Source organism: Marmota monax, unplaced genomic scaffold (genome assembly GCF_021218885.2).
Source record: "Marmota monax isolate L192 unplaced genomic scaffold, Marmota_monax_Labrador192_F-V1.1 WCK01_AAM20220418_F8-fsc00076, whole genome shotgun sequence".
In the NCBI taxonomy this organism is placed as follows: Eukaryota; Metazoa; Chordata; class Mammalia; order Rodentia; family Sciuridae; genus Marmota; species Marmota monax.
Genome location: NW_026692843.1, coordinates 7907604 through 7928908, shown reverse-complemented (window position 1 = coordinate 7928908; position 21305 = coordinate 7907604). Strand labels below are relative to the sequence as shown.

The following is a 21305-nucleotide window of genomic DNA, read 5'->3' as shown; positions in this document are numbered from 1 at the left end:
GCCTCTGGACTTCTTGTCAGTAGTGAAGGGAGGAAGTCGTATGGGGCCAGTTCCTCCAGCCTCCATGCTGAGAGGAAGCCAGACTGCACATCGGGGAGACTTTGGAGAAATCAACAGCCAGCTTGTCTGCTGGCCAGTCACCTGGCTGACCCTCCAGCCTCAGGAATGCCGCCGCACAAGCGCACATGCATATTTATTGTTTATGCAAAAAGAGATAAGGAAAACATAGCATTTCCTTATTTGTGCAAAAGCTGTGGGCTGAGTCGTCCAGAACTAAATGAACTTTTCTAGGTCCGTCGATGAGGGGCAGTGGGGCAATGAGAAGGGATGATAGACCACTAGCCCAGCAGTAATGCTATCAGCAAGTAATTAAAATCAGCCACTTTGGGGAATGGAATTCAAAATTGCATACAGCTGGGCGTGAAGCGGAGAGCAGGTGGGGAGCACTGTGCTCACGCACACTGGAGAACACTGGACTGGTGCCCTGAGGTCAGGGGAAGCAACCACCCTATTGTCTTACCGGGTGAGTGTGTTTTGCAGGGGAGCATGGGCTGGCAGTTTGAAGTGAGTTATGTGCACACTAACGCTGAGCAGGCAGACTCACTGGTGATGGTGGGCAGCTGTATGGGCTGAGCTGGAGGCATTAGCAGGAACTCCTGGTTTGAGGAGCACATGTGCATGAGCTTCAGCTGCCAGTGACGGCCAGCAGCAAGACTGCTCCAGTAGCAGTGAGGCCTGCAGTTCCCAGTGCCCTTCTGAAGGCAGGGCTCCTGAGAGGGCTGACCTGGGTGTGTGGGCAAGAAGTGCTCAAGGAGTGGGGCCACAGTGGTAGGACAGGTGCTAGTGTGTGCAACCTGAGGAATGCCAAGTGGGGACAGTCTGAGTAGCAAGATAGCCACTGAATAAGGCAGGTATTCAGTCTACAGTGATGGACATAGGCAGCCAGGTACATGTGAGGTGGGGGTCTTCCTAATAGAATCAGCATGGGAGACAGGACTGGTGCAAACAGCAAAGTCCCAGTAGGCACATCAGTGGGAACTGAAGTTACTGTGAAGCCCTGTCACTGTCTCCCCATGGGATCTAATCAGTGCTGCAGAAGCCTGGTGGGTGCCTGCCTCCAGAGGCCATACCATACCTTCTGCATGATTTTGCAAAGATGCGTAGTTGCACTTTAGTCATAAGAAGACACCAGGCAAGCCTGGGTTGAAGGATGTGCTACAAAGTAGAGAGTGGCTGGGTCAGGACAGCTGGGGAGTCTCTAAGGTAGGTAACAAGGACCCTGAACGTGTGAGAGCCAGTGAAATCCAGGAATGTGCAGGACCCATGAGCAGAGCTGCTAGTGCTCACCCGTTCAAAATGTTTCAAAGTAAAACAATGAAGTAAAAATTGAGTGATAACCTTCTTACTGAGCTGGTGACATTAGCATCGCTGGGGGCCTCTGGACATGCAGACTGCTGGTGCACATCTTTATCAGAGCTGTGCATAAGGCTTGTGGGAGATGGCTCGCACCAAGGAGCACCAGCAGGCCTGGACACTGCTGGCTGCTTCCCGTGCAAGAATAGGATGGGAACACATCAGGTCTGTGTCTAGAAACTGAAAGGACACCAGAGAAGCAAGGGACAGTCCACCCACGAGGGTCAGAGGCACAAGCAAGACATTGCCATCATCTTTTTAGAGGTTTTGATATCTACAAGTTACCAGCTCAAAACTTAAGAAAAAAATTATTTTTCTTTTTGATACTGGGGATTGAACTCAGGGGCTCCCTATCACTGAGCTACAACTCAGCCCTTTGTTTTTTGAGACAGGGTCTTGTTAAGCTGTGGTTTTGGACTTGCAACCTCTGTCTCCTGAGCTGCTAGAATGACATGTGGGCCCCTTGTTTGGTTTTAAGAAAGTATATTCCTAAAAACCACAGAGTTACACTGTGTTGGATATTTAGATTTTGTAGAACAAAATTTCCACTTAAAGTTCCTAGGAATTGATTGTTTCCTATTCTTATAGCACAGACTCATTTAAAAAAGGTGTCCCACTCTTTCCAAATTTTCTTCTTTCTGGTACTGCCATGCAAGTGGAAGGTGGACAAGTGCTCTACCCTTGACCTACACCTCCAGCTCTCCCAAGTAACCTGCTAACAGTTAACTCAGGCAAACAAGTGAATTGCTTAAGGCAGTAAATGGCATCCAATTGGAACCTCTGGGTCTTGGCTACCAGCCCTGCAGCCACAGGTGCCAGGAGGCACTTCATGCTACGTCAGCATTATGATCAGTTACAAGTCCCTTCATGACTCAGGGTGCCAGTCAGATGTGCAAGGGCCAGTCTCTATTCTAGAGACTCAGTGACACATCTGGAGGATGCTACAAAGCTTCATGCTGTGGCATCTGCAAAATCAAAACTTGATCACAAGAGTTTTCTAACAGCCAGATGAGAAATGAAAATAAAGGGTGCCCCTCACTCACCCACTGTAGATTGTCATTAGCAATGAAATCGCAGGTCTCTGACTTGGTGCCGTCAAACAGCGTGGAGTTGGAAAGTGTGAAGCTTTCCTACCACTCCTGTGTGCCAAGACTCTTCCTCTCCAGGGGCTTGTCCACCACACTCCAGGCGGGGGTCTGCTTTCCACTTGCTGGGAACCCTGTCTGATGCAGTGTGGACCATCCGACAGCCACACTCCTAGTCCTGTTTTGAGGGACTGGTTTCCATTGTATTTTTAAAAATCATTAAAGTGTTCTAACTGAAGGGACTTGCACAAGATCATTGTACAGGACACTGGATGGCGGTGCCAGGCCTCTGGCCATCTTGCTGCTGCTCCCAGATCCTCCCACTGGTCCTCTGAGGACATGCCTGTGGGGTTCGAGGCAGAGCACTTTAGTCATCAGCATTATGATAACTCAAAACCAAAGAGGAAGTCTAAGTGCAGGTTCTTGTCCTGTGTGTGCCCTGCCTAGTGTGACAGCACCACTGGGCGCCTTGGACAGACGGGGCCCCAGCAGTGTACTTGGCTATACATGAAGGCAGATGGCACCAACCTCTGCCCACCCTTCAGCTGGCTTTTTCCCTGCCCAGTTCCAGGGGTATCATGGTTCCTAAAAGGTCAAGGTCAAGTTCCATGGCCTGCAGGCCCACACAACCACTGGCACTCTACAGAGCAGCATGTGGGCACGAGTGCATGGAGTTCAACCTGAGCCCTGCAGCAGGGGCACATGTGCAGGTGGCTTGTTCTGTAACCCACAGCCAGGATCAAAGCACTCGTCCTGAGCCTGTGCCCAGAAGGGGCTGTCGTCCATAGCCATGAGCCCTCTGGCCCAGCCCACGATGCCCTGTAGAGGGGTGGAGGTCAACACCTGGCACACCCCTAAACAATGAAAGCCACTGGCCTGCTGCTTAGCTCAGCTGCACCAGGCAGCTGCGGGTGAGACACGTGCGCCCTGTGCAGGAGCCCTGTGCAGGGCAGGCAGGTGCCAGGCTGGCATGTGGCTCCTGGGCAGCATTCTCCATCTGCAGTGTGCAGGGACTGGTCAGCAGCTCACAGAGAACTTCTGACTCCCCAGCTTTCTGGGCATGGTGCCTGTGGGATAGACAACACTGGAAATGTGACCCATCCCTACTCAACAGTCCAGTCCTGGGTAAAGCCTGGTCTCAGACCAGGGCTGAGCACAGAGTATCACCTGCAGACAACAGGCACTTAGTATTCCCCCACCTATAGCACAGGACACCGTCCCAGGGCCTTGCAGTGTGGACTCCTACTAGCTGGCATTCTCCGTCGCTCCCCTGCTGATGCCAAGGGCACTGGTCCAGGGAGACACAGCCTGTTTAAAAGGAGAGAGTTAAGGGCCCATCCCTATGCCCGTCTCATCCCCTTTACACAGACCCTCCTGGGAGGGGCAGTGGGACAGCCCTGGGCTGGCAGGCACTGACGGGCTCCCCTCTAGAGAGCTCCTGGTGTTGGCAGGCTGCGATTTAAAGCGCCTCACAGGAAGATCAGGGAGTCCCTGGATAGCATCCGCACTACCCCTCAGCTCACAAATACCCACAGGTTCCTAACAGCACTACCTGTTTACAGAAGCTTTGTTTTTCTCTTTAGCTGGGCACAGAGGTGCACGCCTGTAATCCCAGTGGCTTGGGAAGCTGAGGCAGGAGGATCTCGAATTCAAAGCCAGCCTCAGCAACTTAAGCCCTAAGCAACTCAGTGAAACCCTGTCTCTAAATAAAGTACAATAGGGCTGGGGATGTGGCTCAGTGGTTGAGTGCCTCCGAGTTCAATCCCCGGTACCAAAAGAAAAAAGAGTACGTTTAGGTTTTGAAGTGTACCTGCATGGTAGAACACCCATTTTATCACTGAGCTACTTCTCCAGCCCTTTTTGAATTTTTAACTTTTTATTCACCTAATCCAGAGTCTCAGGCCAGAGACTCAGCATCGAATCTCATGTATAAGAGATTTCAGGAACAGATATCTAACTTTAAACAAAACAGAAAGGTTTAGAATAAGAAAAACGACAGACTTCATAAGTTTGAACATAAACAACATCAATTTAAGCCTTAGGATTCTCAGTCACTGGAATGGAGAAAGGGTCTAGTGGAATCAGATGTACAAGAGGGAGAGGAGAAGGTAAGATTTTCTACCTGCCTCTACAAAGCACTCACTCTCAGAAGTGAATCCCTTTGGCCAGTATTTGTAACTGCCACAAAGGGGACCTCTGATGCTGGCACGGCAGTGAAGGCAACCTGTGGAAACGGGCAGGGCTGCCAGCCAGGGCACTCGGCCTGGGGGACCCGTGACCCTGCGAGGAGCACGCAGCTACGCAGCATGGACTTGCACTCACCTCGGCCTGTCCCCAGGCGTCAAAGGCTGGTTTCCTATTTAGTGGGAAATATGTTTTAAAAATGGAAAAAGTTGTCCAAACACTGTGAAAATCCAGTTAATCATTTAAAATTTATTAAACTTTTTGGTCAAAATAGTTGAAACAAATATATACAATCCTGATTTGAAGGACCAGGGCTGACTAATGCCTGCACGACTGTTCCACATCTCAGATGTTGTAATGGCATTACAACCAAGATACAGAATGACTTACTTTTAAATAAAATAAAGGTATTTTTATGTTCTCAATTTCTAACTTAATGTGAACTAAACTGGCATTCTGTTAACATCAACTCAGGATGATGACACTTTTTTCCTTGCATATCTATATCATTAGTAATCAAAATACACCTTCATTTCAGTGATGGCACTGAGACCTGGCTCTCCAGCCCCAGGGCAAGGGGCGCTATGACTGGGCTCATGGGTCCCATCCCATGGAAGCAATCTTTGTTACTTGATGTTGGTACGCCTCTGAACTTTTGCTGGAAAACCTTGATTTTGACATCAAAGATCTTTTGAAATGAACCACGAGGTACTGGTGGCATCACAAGCAGTTAAAGTGGTTTAATTCTGCTGGCTTGAAATGCAGTGTGAAAGCATGCATGTAACTGTAGCAATATTTAAAAAGTATATTTTCCCCAAAGTACTTTTAAAAAAGACTTTAAAAGAAAGCATGTTTTCAGTTGTAGTGACTCAGGTCTGCTGGGAGCCGGGTGGTTTTAGGGCAGCAGTGTCTCTTCCTGTGGTCTCCCCGCCCAGCCCGGCCTGGTGGGGAGATGGACTACTTCTGCAGAAACAGGGCAGCGTGACAGTGTGGGGGAGCTGGGTTAGAACTAACAACTGCACACATGCCACCATTCTGCCAAAGAGGACCAGCGTTTCTGAGATTGTTCCCAAGAATGACCCTGCATGATTTCATCACATAGACCTGAAGCAAATACAAGACAACTTCTGTTTTCAAAAGCACTCTGTACTGTGCTGCTTGCACTGAGTAGCCACACCCGGAGGTGTGATGGCAGATGCAGTGACTGGGAACACCTGCCCGGGCTCGGGCCGCCCCACATCTAGGCACAGGACCAGGGACAGCAGGGAGAGGGAAGAGCGGAGGGTGGGATGGGGAGAGGGCCTGACGACACCTCTTCTCCTGGGTGTTAGGTATTTGGTCTATAAACTGGAAAGGAAGCTCAGACTTAAATAAATATATTTATTTGAGTAATGGCCTTTATTGAGCAATGTCCAGCAGTTCTGCTCCCAGTGGGCTCCGCTCTGGAGCAGCAGCACCCTTCTCTCCCGGGCTGAAGGCAGGGCCAGGCCAGGATGCACGGAGGCCAGCTCTTGCTCTATGGGAGGGCATGAGGCTCTGAACGCAGAGCTCCTTGACGCCGTCTGGGCCTCGCCGGCTCCCTCAGTTGGCTTTGTCCTGGAATATGTACAGGTTGTTGGTGGCGGCCACGGCAATGATGTTGTCCACGGGGTGCCAGGCTGTGTGGAGGATCTTCTTATTGAAGTCCAGGCTGTCCACACTGATCTCGTCCTTCTTCCTCTTCCCACCTGCACAAACCTTCCGGGGCTTTAAGCTGGCTCGGGGTTTGCTGCTCTCTCTTGAGGCTTCCAGGGTGACATCCCTGTGCGTGCTTCTGTCGAACATCCGGAAGAAGTTGTTGTAGGAGCCCGTCATGACAGCACTGCTCGAGACAAGAGAGGAGCACTGAGTGCTGGGCGGCTGCGCACTGCCTGTACTCCCCACCCCTCCCTCCGCAGCACCTGGGCATGTTCAGAAACCAGGACTGAGATGCTGGGGTCAGAAAGGAGACGCAGCCTCTCCCTGAAGCTTCCATATAACCTCTTAAGTAGTACGGGAAAGCCCACCTGCTCGTCCCTGTCTGGACAGGTGGGGCTCCTCTCCCAGCTCCGCCTTCTGCACTGCCACTGCCCAAAGCTCACCTCCACACACTCTTGCTCGGCATGCATGGCCACCTCTGCCAATGCGTCCTCACTGGCATTTGATCTGGTTTTTTTTTTTTTGTTTTTGGTATTGGACACTCAGCTCAGGAGTGCTTAACCACTGAGCCACATCCACAACTCTTCTGATTTTGAGACAGGGTCTCACTAAGGTGCTTACCAAGTTGTGCAGGCTGGCCTTAAACTTGCAATCCTCTTGCCTCGCCCTCACCAGTTGCCTGGATTACAGGTGTGCACAACTGGATCCAGCTCAATCAAACAAGTTTTAAATTTATCTTCAAAACAGTTTCTTTTACATGAAGCAATATATATCATACAGTGAAACTCTTGAATACAAAATGTGGCAGAAGCGGAGAATCCCATTTTACATAAATCCAGAATTTGCTACACCTTTCCTGCTTTTATCTCAGTGTCAATCATAACTTTCAACGGAGACCAGGAACCCACTAAAGCACCTACACATCCTCACTACACGGCCTGACCACACTGCAAAACTTCGGCTTTTTCTACAAAAGTGGGAGAGATGGCTGCCTAAAGCTCACCTCCACACTCACATCCAATGCTGCCTGTGGGAAGTGCCCAGGGCTTCGAAGTGAGTGAAGTTCCTGGTGTGGAGGTGAGGTCCATGGCACTCACCCACCTTCCTGGCCTGGCCAGGCCAGGCCAGTCTCTGCTCCCATCTCAACACGCTCACCCCGCCTGGTGCTCAGGGGAGGTGCCATATCTAGGTGCCCACCTTCAACGAGGGCGGCCTCCTTACAGGGCGTGGGGCTTTCCCCCGCTATGTGCAAACACTTCAATGTCCCTTGCACCTCGTCTACAACGGTTCACCAGAAAAAAAGATGAACTCAGAGAAGAAGAGCTACACACAGCTGTCCTGTGCATGTGGGACCTGCAGCTCATCGCCAGAGTTCTGGTACCAGAGGGGCTGGAGAGGCAACTGTGTTCGAGCCCAGTCCAGCGAGTGCCAGAGCCCGAGTCTCAAGATGACCACACATGACCCAGGACTGCACAGGAGGGCGACTCTCACTGGGAGTTCTTCAAATAACCTCCTGCAAGGAACCTGGTGCTAAGATCTGAGGCACAGTGCATACCTATAAATTCCTGATAGCCAATGCCCGCACCAGAGGCGGGCATCCCCCAGCCCACCTGGCAATCAATTGCCAGAGAACTGTTAGGCCCCTGCCCTGTAAGTGCCACCCCCCAGGCAGGGAACAGCCCAGTGCAGAACTATGTGGACACATGAGCAAGAGGCCACGACCACCTGGTGTGGCAAGGGGCCAGGCAACAGCAGCCCTCAGCCTCCCCTTGCACCATCTTGCCCCTATAGTGCTACCAGACCAGATGATGGGAGGGTCCTCAGGAGTAAATGGATGCAGCATGTATCACCAGGAGAGGTCTTGGATACTCGTGGGGATGTTTTACTGAAATGTATTTTGTAATATTTCAAATAAACTACAAGGTATCAGGAACAGTGCGGCCAGTATCCACATATCCATCACCAAGAAGGCCGAATCCCATCGTGCACCCCTCCAGAAAGCCAGGCCAGCCCTCAGCTTGGCTCCCCACAGTGGGGCAGTGGGCAGTCCTTCACCAGAGCAGCTGTGCACTTCCCGTCACAGATCCGTTTTGGGGGTGCTCAAGGTCAAACCCAGGGTCTGACATTTGCTAAGTGAGTGCTTAGCAGACTAACTGCACCCTGGCACAAGCACGAGTAAACCCAAAGGAGCCGTCTGTGTGGCTGGCACGTTGTGTCCTGTTGGCTTCCTCGTGAAGCCACTTGTGACACATGCAGTTCCCCACCTCTCAGCTGTTCAGCACTACGCTGCAGAACGGACAGCTGGCGGGACCCCCACCTCAATACCTGGGCTAGGGGTTCTGGCTCCCAGTCCCCCTGTCACCAGAATCCCACGCAAGGCAGGGCAGGGTCAGGTCTCCACCGCTGGCTGTGGATGAGGATGAGCCCTGTGAATTCCCACAGCTGTGCTGTGAGGGGGTCTCAGTGACTTGGAATTTTTCTTTTTTTTTTTTTTTTTACGAACAAAGCCAGATTTATTGTTCTGGTAAAGAGACAGGACCTGGGGAGGGAATGGGGCAACTGAGCACACCCCCTTTCTTGGTGACCTGGGAGTCGAGCCCTGCCTGCTATGGCTCTTGTCACCACCTGCTCAGGGCACAGGCCCCCACTAAGTCTGTGTCACCTGGAGCTGGGGGCAGGATCCTCTTCCTGGAAGTGCTGCCTGTGGGGTGCAGGTGGGGCTGGGGCCTCAAGGTTGTTTCTTGGAGGTGGCAGTGGCTCCCCTCTTCTTGGCTGGGCTAGCCCCAGGGGTGGACTGGAGCTCACTGTAATCACCAAGTTGTGTTTCATCTTCCAAATCCCAGGTCCGCTTTTCCTCGTCCCCAGTTCCATGCCTAGGCCACTGCTGCAGTTTTGCTCTTGGCTGGCTTCTGCCTGATTTGTGACTCTGCCCTTATTCTGGACTCTTCTCTGTTAGTTACATCTGCTTCTGAGCCCTGAACTCTCAGCGCTTGTTCACTCCACGCTGTGGGGAGGGCTGGTCTCTGTCCCTGCAGCACAGCCAGCCAGCTGGCACAGGTCAACAGATCTGTGTGGCCCTGAGACACTCACTCATGGCTTTGCTGCTGCTCTGCTGGTCCGACTGGACCCCAGACCCTCTCTCCAGGGTCCCCCCTGCTGGAAACAGCCTGCAGCGAGCTCATCGGGGTCTGGCTCTCTCTTTGGTTTCCTGTTACAGTTGGTTCTGCCTCCCCCTGAAAATGCCTTCACCCCACAGGCTCTCTCACAGGGCCACTTGCCTGAATGCATGACCCTAGGCAGGTGACGGTGCTCTCCAGCACACTCAGGCAGCTGGGCGCTTACAACAGACACCACTACACCTGCAGGCCCCCTGTGGCTGTCCCAGCCAGACTTAGGTGAGACTCAACCCTGTGCACAGAAACTGAGGTGAGGGGGCCTCGAGAGGCCTGCCTTCTTAAAGGGACTGAGGTTTTCTTAAGACACTGGGCTAGCTACCAGGAGAGGAGGCTGTTGTGAAGGGAGTCTGGCTCCAGTGGCTGCCTCTCCTGCTCTTTGACTCATGTACTCTCACCAAGTGATGCCATCCACCATGAAGCCATCACCAGAAGCTAAAAAGATGGAGTCGCTTGATCTTACCTTTCAACCTTCAACCTGTGAGCTAGACAGAAGGATAAGCAAGCCTCTCTATCAAAAATGCCCAGCTTCTAGTATCCTGTTATGGCAACACACACAGGACTAAGACAGACCTCCATAGTGGCTGCAGGAGTCTGCTCTCAGCCTCAAGGGCCAGTCTGTGTGGGATGTGCGTCCTTCCCAGGTTCCTCTTGAGACCTGCTCTGCACTATGATGTGCACATGGTCTTCCCTAAGCTGAACGTACTGCTGGCTATGCTACTTTAACATGCTCCTCTGCACATGGACGTAGGCCACACCCTACCCTCTCCTCCACACTGAACCTTCGGGCTTTCTGCTTCTGTGGCTCACCCTTCCATCATGATTCCAACTCTCTCTGAACTGGATCTGCTGCTAAACCCACAGTGGACTCTCTCCTGCCGTATCTTGCGTTTTAAGATTTCTGTCTGATTTGCTTTCAGGTTTCCTAGGTCATTTTTAATAGTCTGTGGTTCTTTTTCAGGTGTTTGGTTCTTTCCTTTAACGCAGAACTGTTTCAAGCATCCTTATTTTATATTCTGTAATGCACGACTTCAACACCTCAATTCTCAGGAGTTCTGCTGCTGTTGTGGCTGCCCATGGTGGATATTTTCTAAGTATGGGTGGTAATTTTCCTCAAGAGTCGCACAGGTGATTTTAGTCTGGGGAGTCCTAGGGCCCAGCAGGGGCACCAAAGGTGCGAGCGCACTGGCCTCCCCTACCCTCAGGAGCCGGGTTAAGTACAGGCTTGTCCACTGCGTTCCTCACAAGCAGAGGCTGTTCCAAGACCAGCGTGTCTTGGCTGTTACACAACCCCATGGCCTACACGGCCTCTGCCTGGCCCCACATCACTCTGGGAACTTACACAGCACAAAGATCACACTGCTTCTTGTGACCTGAAAAATAATCTCTTTGGCCTCTCTGCGCATGCTCTAGGCTGGCATGTCAGTCTGTGCACAGACTGAGAGCAGGATGCCTATGTGGCGGAACTGAGTTCCTCAGCCAGCATGAGGCTGGACACAGGAAACCAAAAGGGAGCTGAACACAGAAGGCAAGCGTCCCAAAGCTCAGGGTGGCCACCTGAAGGCCGAGCAGATCCCTACTTCCTTCTTGTTTGCTCACTGTGGGGGGACGGGGGGGGGGGGGGGGGGGGACACACGTAATGACGAACAGCAGGAACTGACACCAAAGCACTTGGTGCTGTGCTGTGAGCATGGGGAGCAACTTCTCAGTGCCCTCCCCTCCAGACCCTGCCCCCAGGCCCCGTGCACACAAGCCCCTGCGTGCTCCTCTGCAGCTCTGCGCCGCAGCACCCCTCCCAAGGGCCTGCTGAGACTCCAGGACGGCGGCTCCTGCCCCGCGGGCTCACCTGTCGGACCCGTTCCAGCAGCACTCAAACTTGTCGAAGATGCAGTCGTTCTCGTAGAGGGAGCAGAGCTTGCTCCGCAGGTACTCATGCACCTGGTGGGTCTCCACTGGCCTGCTCTCCATGTTGAGGTCCCACACCTTCACTGACAGGTAGTCTCGGGTCATCATGTACCGACCACTATGGCTGAATTTGACATCGGATATGGATGAGATTATTTCTGAGAAGAAGGACCTACTACTGGGATCTTCAGGCTCTTCAAAAACTGAAAAACAAAATAAAATATTTTCAGCTTCTGTTTCAAATCAGAAAACAAGCTGTTTTACAGTTTAGCAGGTCTCAGTCCCCCCAGTGAGACTCCGCAGGGTTCAACCTCGAAACTGCATCCTCTAGGACACTGCCCCAGTGCCAGCCAGGACAGCTGCTTGGAAGCACACTCAGATTGCAAGTCAACGCCGAGCCAGAATCTCACAGGCATGGCCCAGCCCGAGACCGTCACCACAGGGAAGCCTGTATCCTCATGACACTGGGCCAGCGCATGCCACGATCAGTCCTGTCCATGTCCATAATTAGAAGACACATGCTTTTCACAGGTGTGGTGCTTGGGACCTCTTAGAGTGAGCCTGCTCTCTGTAGGGTCAACACCTGGTTGCTCTGCTGGACTGACCACCACTTCAACCACCACCATGGTCCGGGTGTGGTGTTGTTCTGTACTGGGGACTGAACCCAGCGGCGCTCTACCACTGAGCCACACTCCAGCCCTTTTCATTGAGATGGGATCTTGCTAAGTTGCTGAGGCTGGCCTTGAACTTGCCATTCTCCTCCCTCGGGTTCCCAAGTGGTTGGGATTACAGGTGTGCCCTTCCACCCCTGGCTGGTGGTCCAGATTTTAACTGTTACAATGGTTCTGCTGGCCAAAGTCAGTCAGCAGGTGTTTTGTCTTCAATGCTGAAATCACGTTCTAACTGTGAGAGGTCCTTGTGCCTTCTCAGAACCTGCTTTCTCTATTACAGAAACTGGACAGAGCTCCCTTCACCTGGTCGGTCAGGAGGAGGTGCCCCTGAGCCTCTGGGCCACCAGATGCCCTGCGCATGGCTCTGGCTCAGCAGGCTCAGGCCAGGGAGGTGTGCTGCCATCATCTGCTTTGGCTTCCCCTTGCTTCTTTCCACAAGGAATCTGTGACTCTGCATGAAGTGAACCTGAGGCCAGCTTGTGCCAGCAACCAGCACTGCCACCACTAAGTCAGTCTGCTCACAGGCGAGCCACCCCTGGACGTTGCACCTGCTGAACGCTGAGAACACTTCTTCATGGCAGGCAGTGTAACAGGAGCACGGTGCTCTGACCACAGGAGAGAGCAGGCAGCAGACGGCAGCTGGGGAGGAGCCAGGGAGTGCCCTGGGCTGACTGGTGCTGCGCACCAGCAGGGACACCTGCTGAAGGGCAGGTCAGGGACTTCACTGTCAGGGAAAGCGCCACAGGACGCAGAAACCCGCAGAGCCCTGTGGGCAGGGGCCAGGAAGGGCAGCAAGGTCTCCATATCCCAGAGTGCAATGGCACAGGCCCTGGAGGTCTCATACAACCCTCCCACCTCAGCCGACGGTGACCCTGAGACTACAGGCCTGACCCACCACACCCAACAGGCCTGTTCTTCCTGGCTAAAGATGAAACAAATGCAATGCTTTCCTCCCCCAGAAGACTTCAAGGCTCAGTACTTGCAGACAGTGCCCCCGGGGAACTGGCTTCAGGGGGAGCAGAATGCAAGTCATCAGGCCCAATGCCTTCTGGAGCCTCAGTCCAGGCTCCATGCGTTAGGGGGGAGGCCACAGTGGCTCGGTGGACCCGGTCGGGGATGAACTCAGCTGAGGCACTGAGGCTCAGGGAGGGTAAGTGCTGGCACTGAACCACTGGCCTCATGACGCCAGCCCAGGACGGTGGCTTGTGGGAACAGAACCAGGCCTGGGTGAAGCCCAGCTGGAAGGAGGACTAAAACAAGGTACTTACACTTAGAGTGCCGGTCGCACAGGGCGGAGGAGCGCATGTCACACAGCCGGATGGTCCCTTTGCTGCTGCTGTACACGAACACGTTGCACTGGTGTGGGTGGAACTCTGCGGCGGTGATCACCTCCGTCAGCTCCTCCATGTTGGCAGGTTTGATGTCCACGATGTCTGGAGGGAGGCGTTAAGGCGCATGCTGCTGATGGGCGTGCTGCGGACACACAGGGGGGCCCCAGGGCGGCGGGGCAGAGGACCAGGAGGCTGACTGTGCACATCACATTCCCGAGGCACACCAGGAAGCAGCTTTAAATGTCACCCGTGGCACCTGGCCACGGGTGGGTGTGGAGACAAGCTCTGCTTTCGCCCTGCTGCTGCACTGCCACCCTACCAACCTCCATCACGGGCGCCTGCGCTGGAGGGCTCCTCTGCAGAGCCCCACACTCTGTCCCCGCGATAGAACACAACTCCGCCAGGTCTAAAGGGTTCCCTTGCCGATTACCTGGAGCCAAGTAAGCACTTGTGGAATTGTCAGAACAATGCCAACAGAGGTGGCTGTCACATGCAGAAATCGGTTCATCAAAAAAACAGGGCTGGGGCTGGGGCTGGGGCTGGGGCTGAGTGGTAGAATGCTTGCCTAGCATGTGAGGCACAGGGTTCTACTCTCAGTACTGCATATAAGTAAATAAAGATCAATTGACAACTAAAAAAATATTAAAACTGGGCTGGGGAGGTGGCTCAAGCGGTAGTGCGCTCGCCTGTCATGCGTGCGGCCTGGGTTCGATCCTCAGCACCACATACAAAGTATTGTGTCTGCCGAAAACTAAAAAATAAATATTAAAATTCTCTCTCTCTCTCTCTCTCAAAAAAAAAAAAAAAAAAAGAAGACAACCTTTCTTTAAAAAAAAAAAAAATATATATATATATATAAATATAAAAACAAAAAAAACCCAGGGTAGGCAGAATACCCTGTGCCAGTCTGGAATGGGGAGGACCAGATTCACCTTCCAGCTGAGACAACTAAGAACACACGCACAAACTTGAGTCCACAGCTTGAATCACGGGATGCCAGAGAGGGAAAGGCACATCCAGAGAGGCTGGAGGCACAAGCAACCCACAGTTGCGCTGGCAGCAGCAAAGGAGAGGACCTAGGCGGAGCTAGGAGACAGAGCTGGGAGTCTGGGAGAGCTGCAGCTGCGATTCCCAGGGCAAACTGGGGAGCAAGGACCCCAGAGACCTCGCAGGGAGACTCATGTGATGCTGGGGCAACGCTGGGCAGCCCTCGACAGTGACCAGCCAGCAAACAGTGCCCTGAGCTCCTGGCAGTCACAGGCAGGCTCTGGGAAGTTCTTCAGAGGGCAGGAGGCATGAGGTACATATAGGGGATGGCCATACCAGGAGGCCAAGGCAGGAGAGTGGCCACGCCACTAAGGGCTCAAAATTCTCACGTGGGGCTGAATGTGAGAATTCTAATCAGAGTTTTATTTTCTACTCTATTACCATTTGTAGATTTTAAAGAAAAACCACAACATTGATTTTTCAAATACACTCTGTTTAAAACTGCCTCTGACTGAATCAGGTGGGCCATGGGCTTCAGGTCAATGCCCTACAAAGCACTTCTCCAAGATAGGGGGAAGTTTATATTTCTGAGAACTTCTTCACAGGCTATTAGGGAGGAAACTGTCTTCAAAGATCAATGCTGAGCTACATGAAGACAAGTGCACGTGAAAACGACTGAACCACCCCCTAGGGAAATGCAGAGACCACCGTCTAGTAAAGGATACTAAAACTTCTATCTGTGATTTCTAAATGCCACAGGTTAATTCTCAGGTCATCTGCAGAAAGATACGTTTCATGATCACTATTTACTGAAATGGAATTTATATGATACGTATGAGCATTTGCAAAAATTCGTCGTGGGCTTGCTTCTACCATGAGGTCCATGGGCTTCAATATTGGAACCTAAAAAATGGAAGGAAATAGGAATTCAAAACAAGGGTCATGGTAGCGTAAGAGTAAAGCAGGTATGGGACAGATCTAAGGTAGGGCCAGCAACACCCCCAACTGACCAGCTAGCAGGACTGCAGCCAGAGGCACCCCACGTCTCGAGGACACCTGTGTCCCTGTGGCCCACCCTGGAAGGCAAGGAGATCCTTGCGGTGCCAGCGCCTGCAGCTGGAGCACAGCCTCTCCCGCTGCACTCAGTGCTCGCATGTGGGCCCCTCAGAGGAGCTGAGGCTGCTCCCCTTCTTGATCCGGGGCTAGTATGTGGCATGTCCAGTCTGAGCACCCCAGGGCTAGTACTTCCACAGCAGCTGCGTCTCTGGGCACATACACACCCTTCACTTGAAGGTTAACAAGAAAAGCCACAAAGGCACCCTCCCCATACCTGTGCTGAGTGTTGTGCCTGAGGGGCTCCAAAAAACAGGCTGCTGTGCCAAAGAAACGAGGAGGAGGGTGCCTGGCCAGAGCGCACTGCGCCAAGAACAGAAGCAAGACTGCAGGCCTGACCCTCACCAAGGAAAGTCAAGGAATAGTGTTGTCTGTTTTTTTGGTAACCAGACATCAGAAGGGAGCCTTGAAGGCAGGAAGAAATCTCTCATCTGAGTCTTCCCCAAATTCTGTAAAAATAAGCTGGGGAGCTGGGTGCTAATGCACACTTATGATTTCAGTTACTCAGGAGGCTCAGGCACGAGGATCACAAATTTGAGATCAGCCTCAGCAACTTAGGCCCAAGGCAACTTAGTGAGACTCTGTCTCAAAATAAAAAAATAAAAAGGTCTGGGGATGTGGCTCAGTGGTAGAGTGCCCTGGGTTCATTTCCCAGGAACAGGAGTGTCGGCTCTACCATGCACAGGAATAACGCACATGTGCCAGGGCCCTCTGACAAGTCTCTGATCAGAACACAGGGCAACTAGTAATGCTGAGTCCTTCTTGTAATCAAATCCCTTTTCTGGCACTAAAAGAAAAAAATTAAAACAGTGACATTCGGGTTCCTGCCCAGGTAGGCTCAGTCAAGGTAATAGTCCTCTGTGAGTCTAATACAGACCTCGGTACACAAACACAGCCCCCTGGCCCTGACCCCGCATCCTCACATGGTGGCCAACTGTGCTCATCAGTTTCCTGTGGCTCCTCATGTATGGTTTTATTTAGGATGATGCTATTAAAGGGGCCACATAGGACCTGCAGTTTCTCCAAAACAAGCAGGTGAGCTTCTGGGGTGGTGCAGGGTCTGAGTGGGAGCAACATGGATTCCTGAGAGGGCTGTACACACAGCTGATGGGAGAGAGACACACGGCACAGGACTTAGAATGACCCGTGTCACCCAAACTCCTACTTCACAAGACTGAGAGCATTGACGATGGCTGTGATGGGTCCTCAACACTAGTGAGACTGCCACCACACGACTCCTGTAGATTGGTGGATACACCTGCAGCAGCGTGGCATATCAGAAACCGCCGGCGTTTTCAACAGAACATCTGAGTTCCCATAAACTGATCTGAGCAAATGACACCACCTTCCCCAGCCTCAACAAAGACCCTGGAAATGAGGGAGTAGCATCACAGGCAAGGAGTTCGAGGACTGTGCTTGGGATGCTCTCACCCCAGCTGCACCTACTCTCTACTGCAGGTGGAGATGGCCTTGCTGCTCTGTCACCACCCTCCTGGTGCAGTTCAAGAATGGCACCAGAACAGGCCATGCCCACTCTGAGCTGTAAGCATGCCCAGTGGGGCCTGGAGTGTGTTGGGGTGGGGATCTGTGGACAGCACCCTTTCTGGGATCTCCCTTGACCATTGATTTGGAATGTGCTCACTAACTAGTCTTTCTTTGACGAGCAAGAGTATATATAACCAGGGCTTAAACCTCATTGAGAAATCAGCAGCCAACGGTTTTCTAAATAGTAGCCGCAGCCCCTGGGACCGAGGCTGGGCTCCACCCCCGGCAGCACTTTCCCTGTCTTATCTGGGCACAAGTCCAGTCAGCTTAAGCCTTGTGTCTTAAGACACCCTTCAACCAGAACAATGACAAGACACTGAGATTTGTAAGGTTTATGCAACTATACAGATGTCAAAACAAGAAAAAAGTCTAGTACAGGAATTGATGAATCATGGTCACTCCATACTACACATGGGGGCACCAAAACGTAAGGGGAGAATCTAACAATTAGAAGTAATGATGCTCACGGACACCCTGATGCAAAAAAGTCAGCAACAGCAGAGTGTGCCTTAGCTCCTGAGCAGGACTCCAGGAACACCACCACAGAGCACCCTCTGCCCACAGTCCGACTTCCAGGCTGCAGCCTGAGCTGCCCCCAGGGACGCGCTCTGCCACGGGGCTGGGTGTGAACTCTCCCTGGCACCTCAGCTGTACCTCTGAGCAGCACGTCACTTCTGCCTGGTGGAAACCTGCAGAGTCCCCCCTTGAACACACACACGAAGGCGACTGCTTCGTGAGGAGCACCTCCTGGGTCAAGAAGGCAGGGCTCCCTGTCATCCACAGCACCGCCAGACAGCTGAGGTAACGAGGCTGGGAAGTTTAAAGAAAGCGGAGGGCGCACCTACCCGCAGTGCTGTGATTCTAAATGGGTCTCGGAGTCGTCCATCTTCATCTTTCAAGTTATAACCTTCTGCTCTTTTATCCCGTTCACTTATTTTCCATAATTTAATAGTTTTATCTGCAAATAAAAACCTCATTCTTCATGTTAAAAGAAAAACCATTAACATGCACCACTATTATTACTTAGGTATCATACTAAAAACTGAGGTTCTGTTGGTGTCTAGGCTGGGAGGGGTCTTTAAATATGAACATTTCCAATTATAGATGAACGTTTTTCTTGGTAAAATAAAAATGCAGACACATGTGCAGAGTAGTGGACGCAGTATTGGTTGTTGGGGGGCACATTTTGAATCTTTAACTTATCACTTGCCACTGTGGCTGATAATTTGTTTACTCTTCCAAAAGTTTAAGCCACAAACAATTTCTAGAAAAAAAGAAATCCACATATACAGAAGGTTAAAAACAAAATTCTAAATCAAACAGTCACTCAATAAAAAACTCTTACCATTTGTAGACAGTAGAAAATGAGCAGCATTCTGCTGTGGCAGCCACCTAATTTTATTAATCTTTTCCTCAATTTCTAGACTTTTCAAATAGTCGAACTCTGGTTCATGACTTTGAAAGGTACTGTAAACATTATATTCTCCCCTGGAATGAGGGCGGATTTTATTCTGCAAGAAAACATGACAGCTACTTTACTGAGTGAAGCCCAGTCAGGCGAGAACACGGCAATACAAATGTGAGCACCATGTGACCACACCCACTTTTTTGGTACTGGGTATCGAATCCCAGGGCTGCTTAACTACTGAACCACATCCCCAATCCTTTTTATTTTTTGAGACAGGGTCTTGCTAAGTGGCTGAAGCTGGCTTGGCAGGCTTTGAACCTGTAATCCTCCTGCCTCAGCCTCACAAGCTGCTGGGATTACAGGCATGGCTACTGTGCCCAGCAACATTTTTAAAAGTTAAAACAAAAACAAAAACAAAAACTCTGGGTTACTGGGTACAACAGCATATGCCTATAATCCCAGCAACTCGGGCGCCTGCAGCTAGAGGATCATGTGTTCAAAGCCAGCTTTGGCAACTTTGCAAGTCCCTATCTCAAAATTTTAAAAAGGGCTGGGGATGCAGCCTAGTGGGAGAGTGCCCCTGGGTTCTAGCCTCAGTATGGAGCAGAAGGGGCAATCCTGGGTCAAAAAAATCTCACACAGATTAAATTCAGAATTAACGTACTCAGAGAAAAGAAACAGGCATTTCCCAGCCCTTCTATTCCCATGTTCAGGCTGCATATGCAGCAGGCTCCATTTGGCAGACCCCGCCTAGATGGATACCTAAGTGTGAGCTGCTGCCTGCCTGCCTCTGTCCTGCCAGGTGGACATCTAGGCCCGCAGAGGATCAGTGCTAGTGGCCCAAGTCAGTGGGAGAGGAGCCCAACAGAGCCAGGGGCTACGCCAGCTCTGTGGCAGTGACTCAGACACAGCACACACCCCGTGGCAGCGGCAGAACCATCCAGGCAAACCACACAGCAGGAAAGCACAGAGACCCGCAGACAGACTCTACACAAAAATGTCCCTGGTGAGGTGCTGCTTGCGAGAACTGAAACACTTAGAGCAGTTCTACAGGTCACAGTAGAGAGAAAACGTGCTTGAGAAGACACATGCCACCTTCCAAGACCTGGTAACTGTGGGAGGGCAGGGGCATTCAGGGAGATGGGGGCCAGGGGCGCTGAAGTGGGTACCATGAAGTGTCATTTGCAGCCTGAGTATTTCCTGTATTTTCCCCTTTTTCCAGTACTGGGGACGGAATCCAGGACCTCACATGTCAGGCAAGCCTCTGAGCTATACCCTATCTTTTGTTTAATTCTTGCTCTATAATCCATACCTAAAAATTCTACATTTTGGCACTTTAGTCTGTATCCCAAGGTACAGGAACTCAACAAATCTTTATGTCAAGATGGGCAGTTCTTTATATTTCTGAATTATGATCAAATATTATGAGAAGGCATCCCCCAAACCACCTGAACCTCTCCCTTGCTGAGCGCCACGTCCTGCACAGCCCTGAATCCAGGGCTCGCTGGCAGGAGCTGGAAGCCCCCCACCAGGTGGCTTTCCCCAGTGTGCTGTGTTAGGCTAATCCACTCAGCTCTCCCTCCTGGCCAGGCCTCACTCCTCTAGAAGAAAGCACAGTCCACCAACAGACGGTTCCGACTTACAAAAGAAAACAGCAAAACTATTATTTCAAAAGAAAGATCTGCACCAACAAGTCAGTCCCATGCCTGAGGCATTCCTCCACCAAGAAAAATCAGCAGTGTCTGCTGCCTGAGCCACTCTGACCAGGACCCAGAACAGCATTGTGCCCCCACCACAACCACCCTCGACCCTCACAAACTGCCAAAGCCCAAGATGGCCCAGCAGTCCCAAGGCCCTATAGAGAGACCTCCTCCCTTACCCAGGGAGAAGGGTTCTGAGGGAAGGCTTCAGGGGGCTGGGGCAAACAGGAAGGGGTGCTGGGTGGAAAGCAGGGTTCTGACTTAACTGCATGCAGTGTGCAGATCTGCTTCTGCAGGGTGGAGCTGCATGCTGGGCAGACTGCAGACACACACCGTTAAACAGAGCCGCCTTCCTCTCACATGGGGGCTCCCTAAGAGACAACCTATAGGAGGGCTCGTCCTTTTCGCACTGCCAGATTGCTCCCTTACCGTCCACCTTCCTGGAGGCCAGAGTGTCTCAACAGTGTCTCGAGCAGCCCGACTCCTGCTCTAAACCAGGACGTACATCTGGACACCTCTGAGCTGAGGTGTGGCGGTTTAGCTACTGGCCGCTCCAGCTTCTCAGCTCAGTGCGGTAACACCAGGATGGCAGGTCTGCCAGGGATGGGCGTGTAATCCATCCCTACCCTACCAAAGCCAGGGAGAGAGCAAACAGTGGACAGAACCAAACAGCCCTTCCTCCGGAATCCACAGCATGAAGACAGAGGAAAACAAGTTGCCAGGGTTTACCCAGCTGTACTGGACCAGGGCACCACAGGGCAACATCTGCAGAGACGCTCCTGGGTGACTCAACATACCTCAGCCAAGAGCTTAAAATGCAATCCATTTTAGAACAAGATGTCTGATTTTTATGTCAAATTCCAAAAAAAGCTCTGCTCCCTGGGGAGGTCCAGAGCCAGTTGTGTCCTGTGCACTAGCGATCTGCAGGGCCCAGCCTCTGGCCGAAGCGTAAGAGACTAGAATTTGGAGATGACAGGGAGGTAAAGGATATCTCATAACCTGCTGGGAAAACACAAGACCTACACTTACAGACAGCGTGCGGCTGGCACATGGTGGCTGTGCAGCACACAACAGCCCTGCTGCCTTGCTGGTCACAAGAACCCTACTGAGGCC

General features: G+C 51.8%; 1 protein-coding gene across 1 annotated transcript in view; it reads right to left on the bottom strand.

Annotated features, from left to right (window-relative positions):
• Positions 1–4911: 4911 nt before the first annotated feature.
• Positions 4912–21305, bottom strand: part of Ppp2r2d (protein phosphatase 2 regulatory subunit Bdelta) — a 38349-nt gene continuing 21955 nt past the window's right edge. Inside the window, exons 4-9 of the mRNA XM_046448790.2 lie at positions 18430–18595; positions 17930–18042; positions 15152–15329; positions 13377–13541; positions 11379–11640; positions 4912–6543 (exon numbers count right to left, since the gene is read on the bottom strand). Coding sequence (XP_046304746.1) covers positions 6264–6543; positions 11379–11640; positions 13377–13541; positions 15152–15329; positions 17930–18042; positions 18430–18595 — 1164 coding nt within the window. The 3' untranslated portion in view covers positions 4912–6263. The remainder of the gene's footprint in view (positions 6544–11378; positions 11641–13376; positions 13542–15151; positions 15330–17929; positions 18043–18429; positions 18596–21305) is intronic.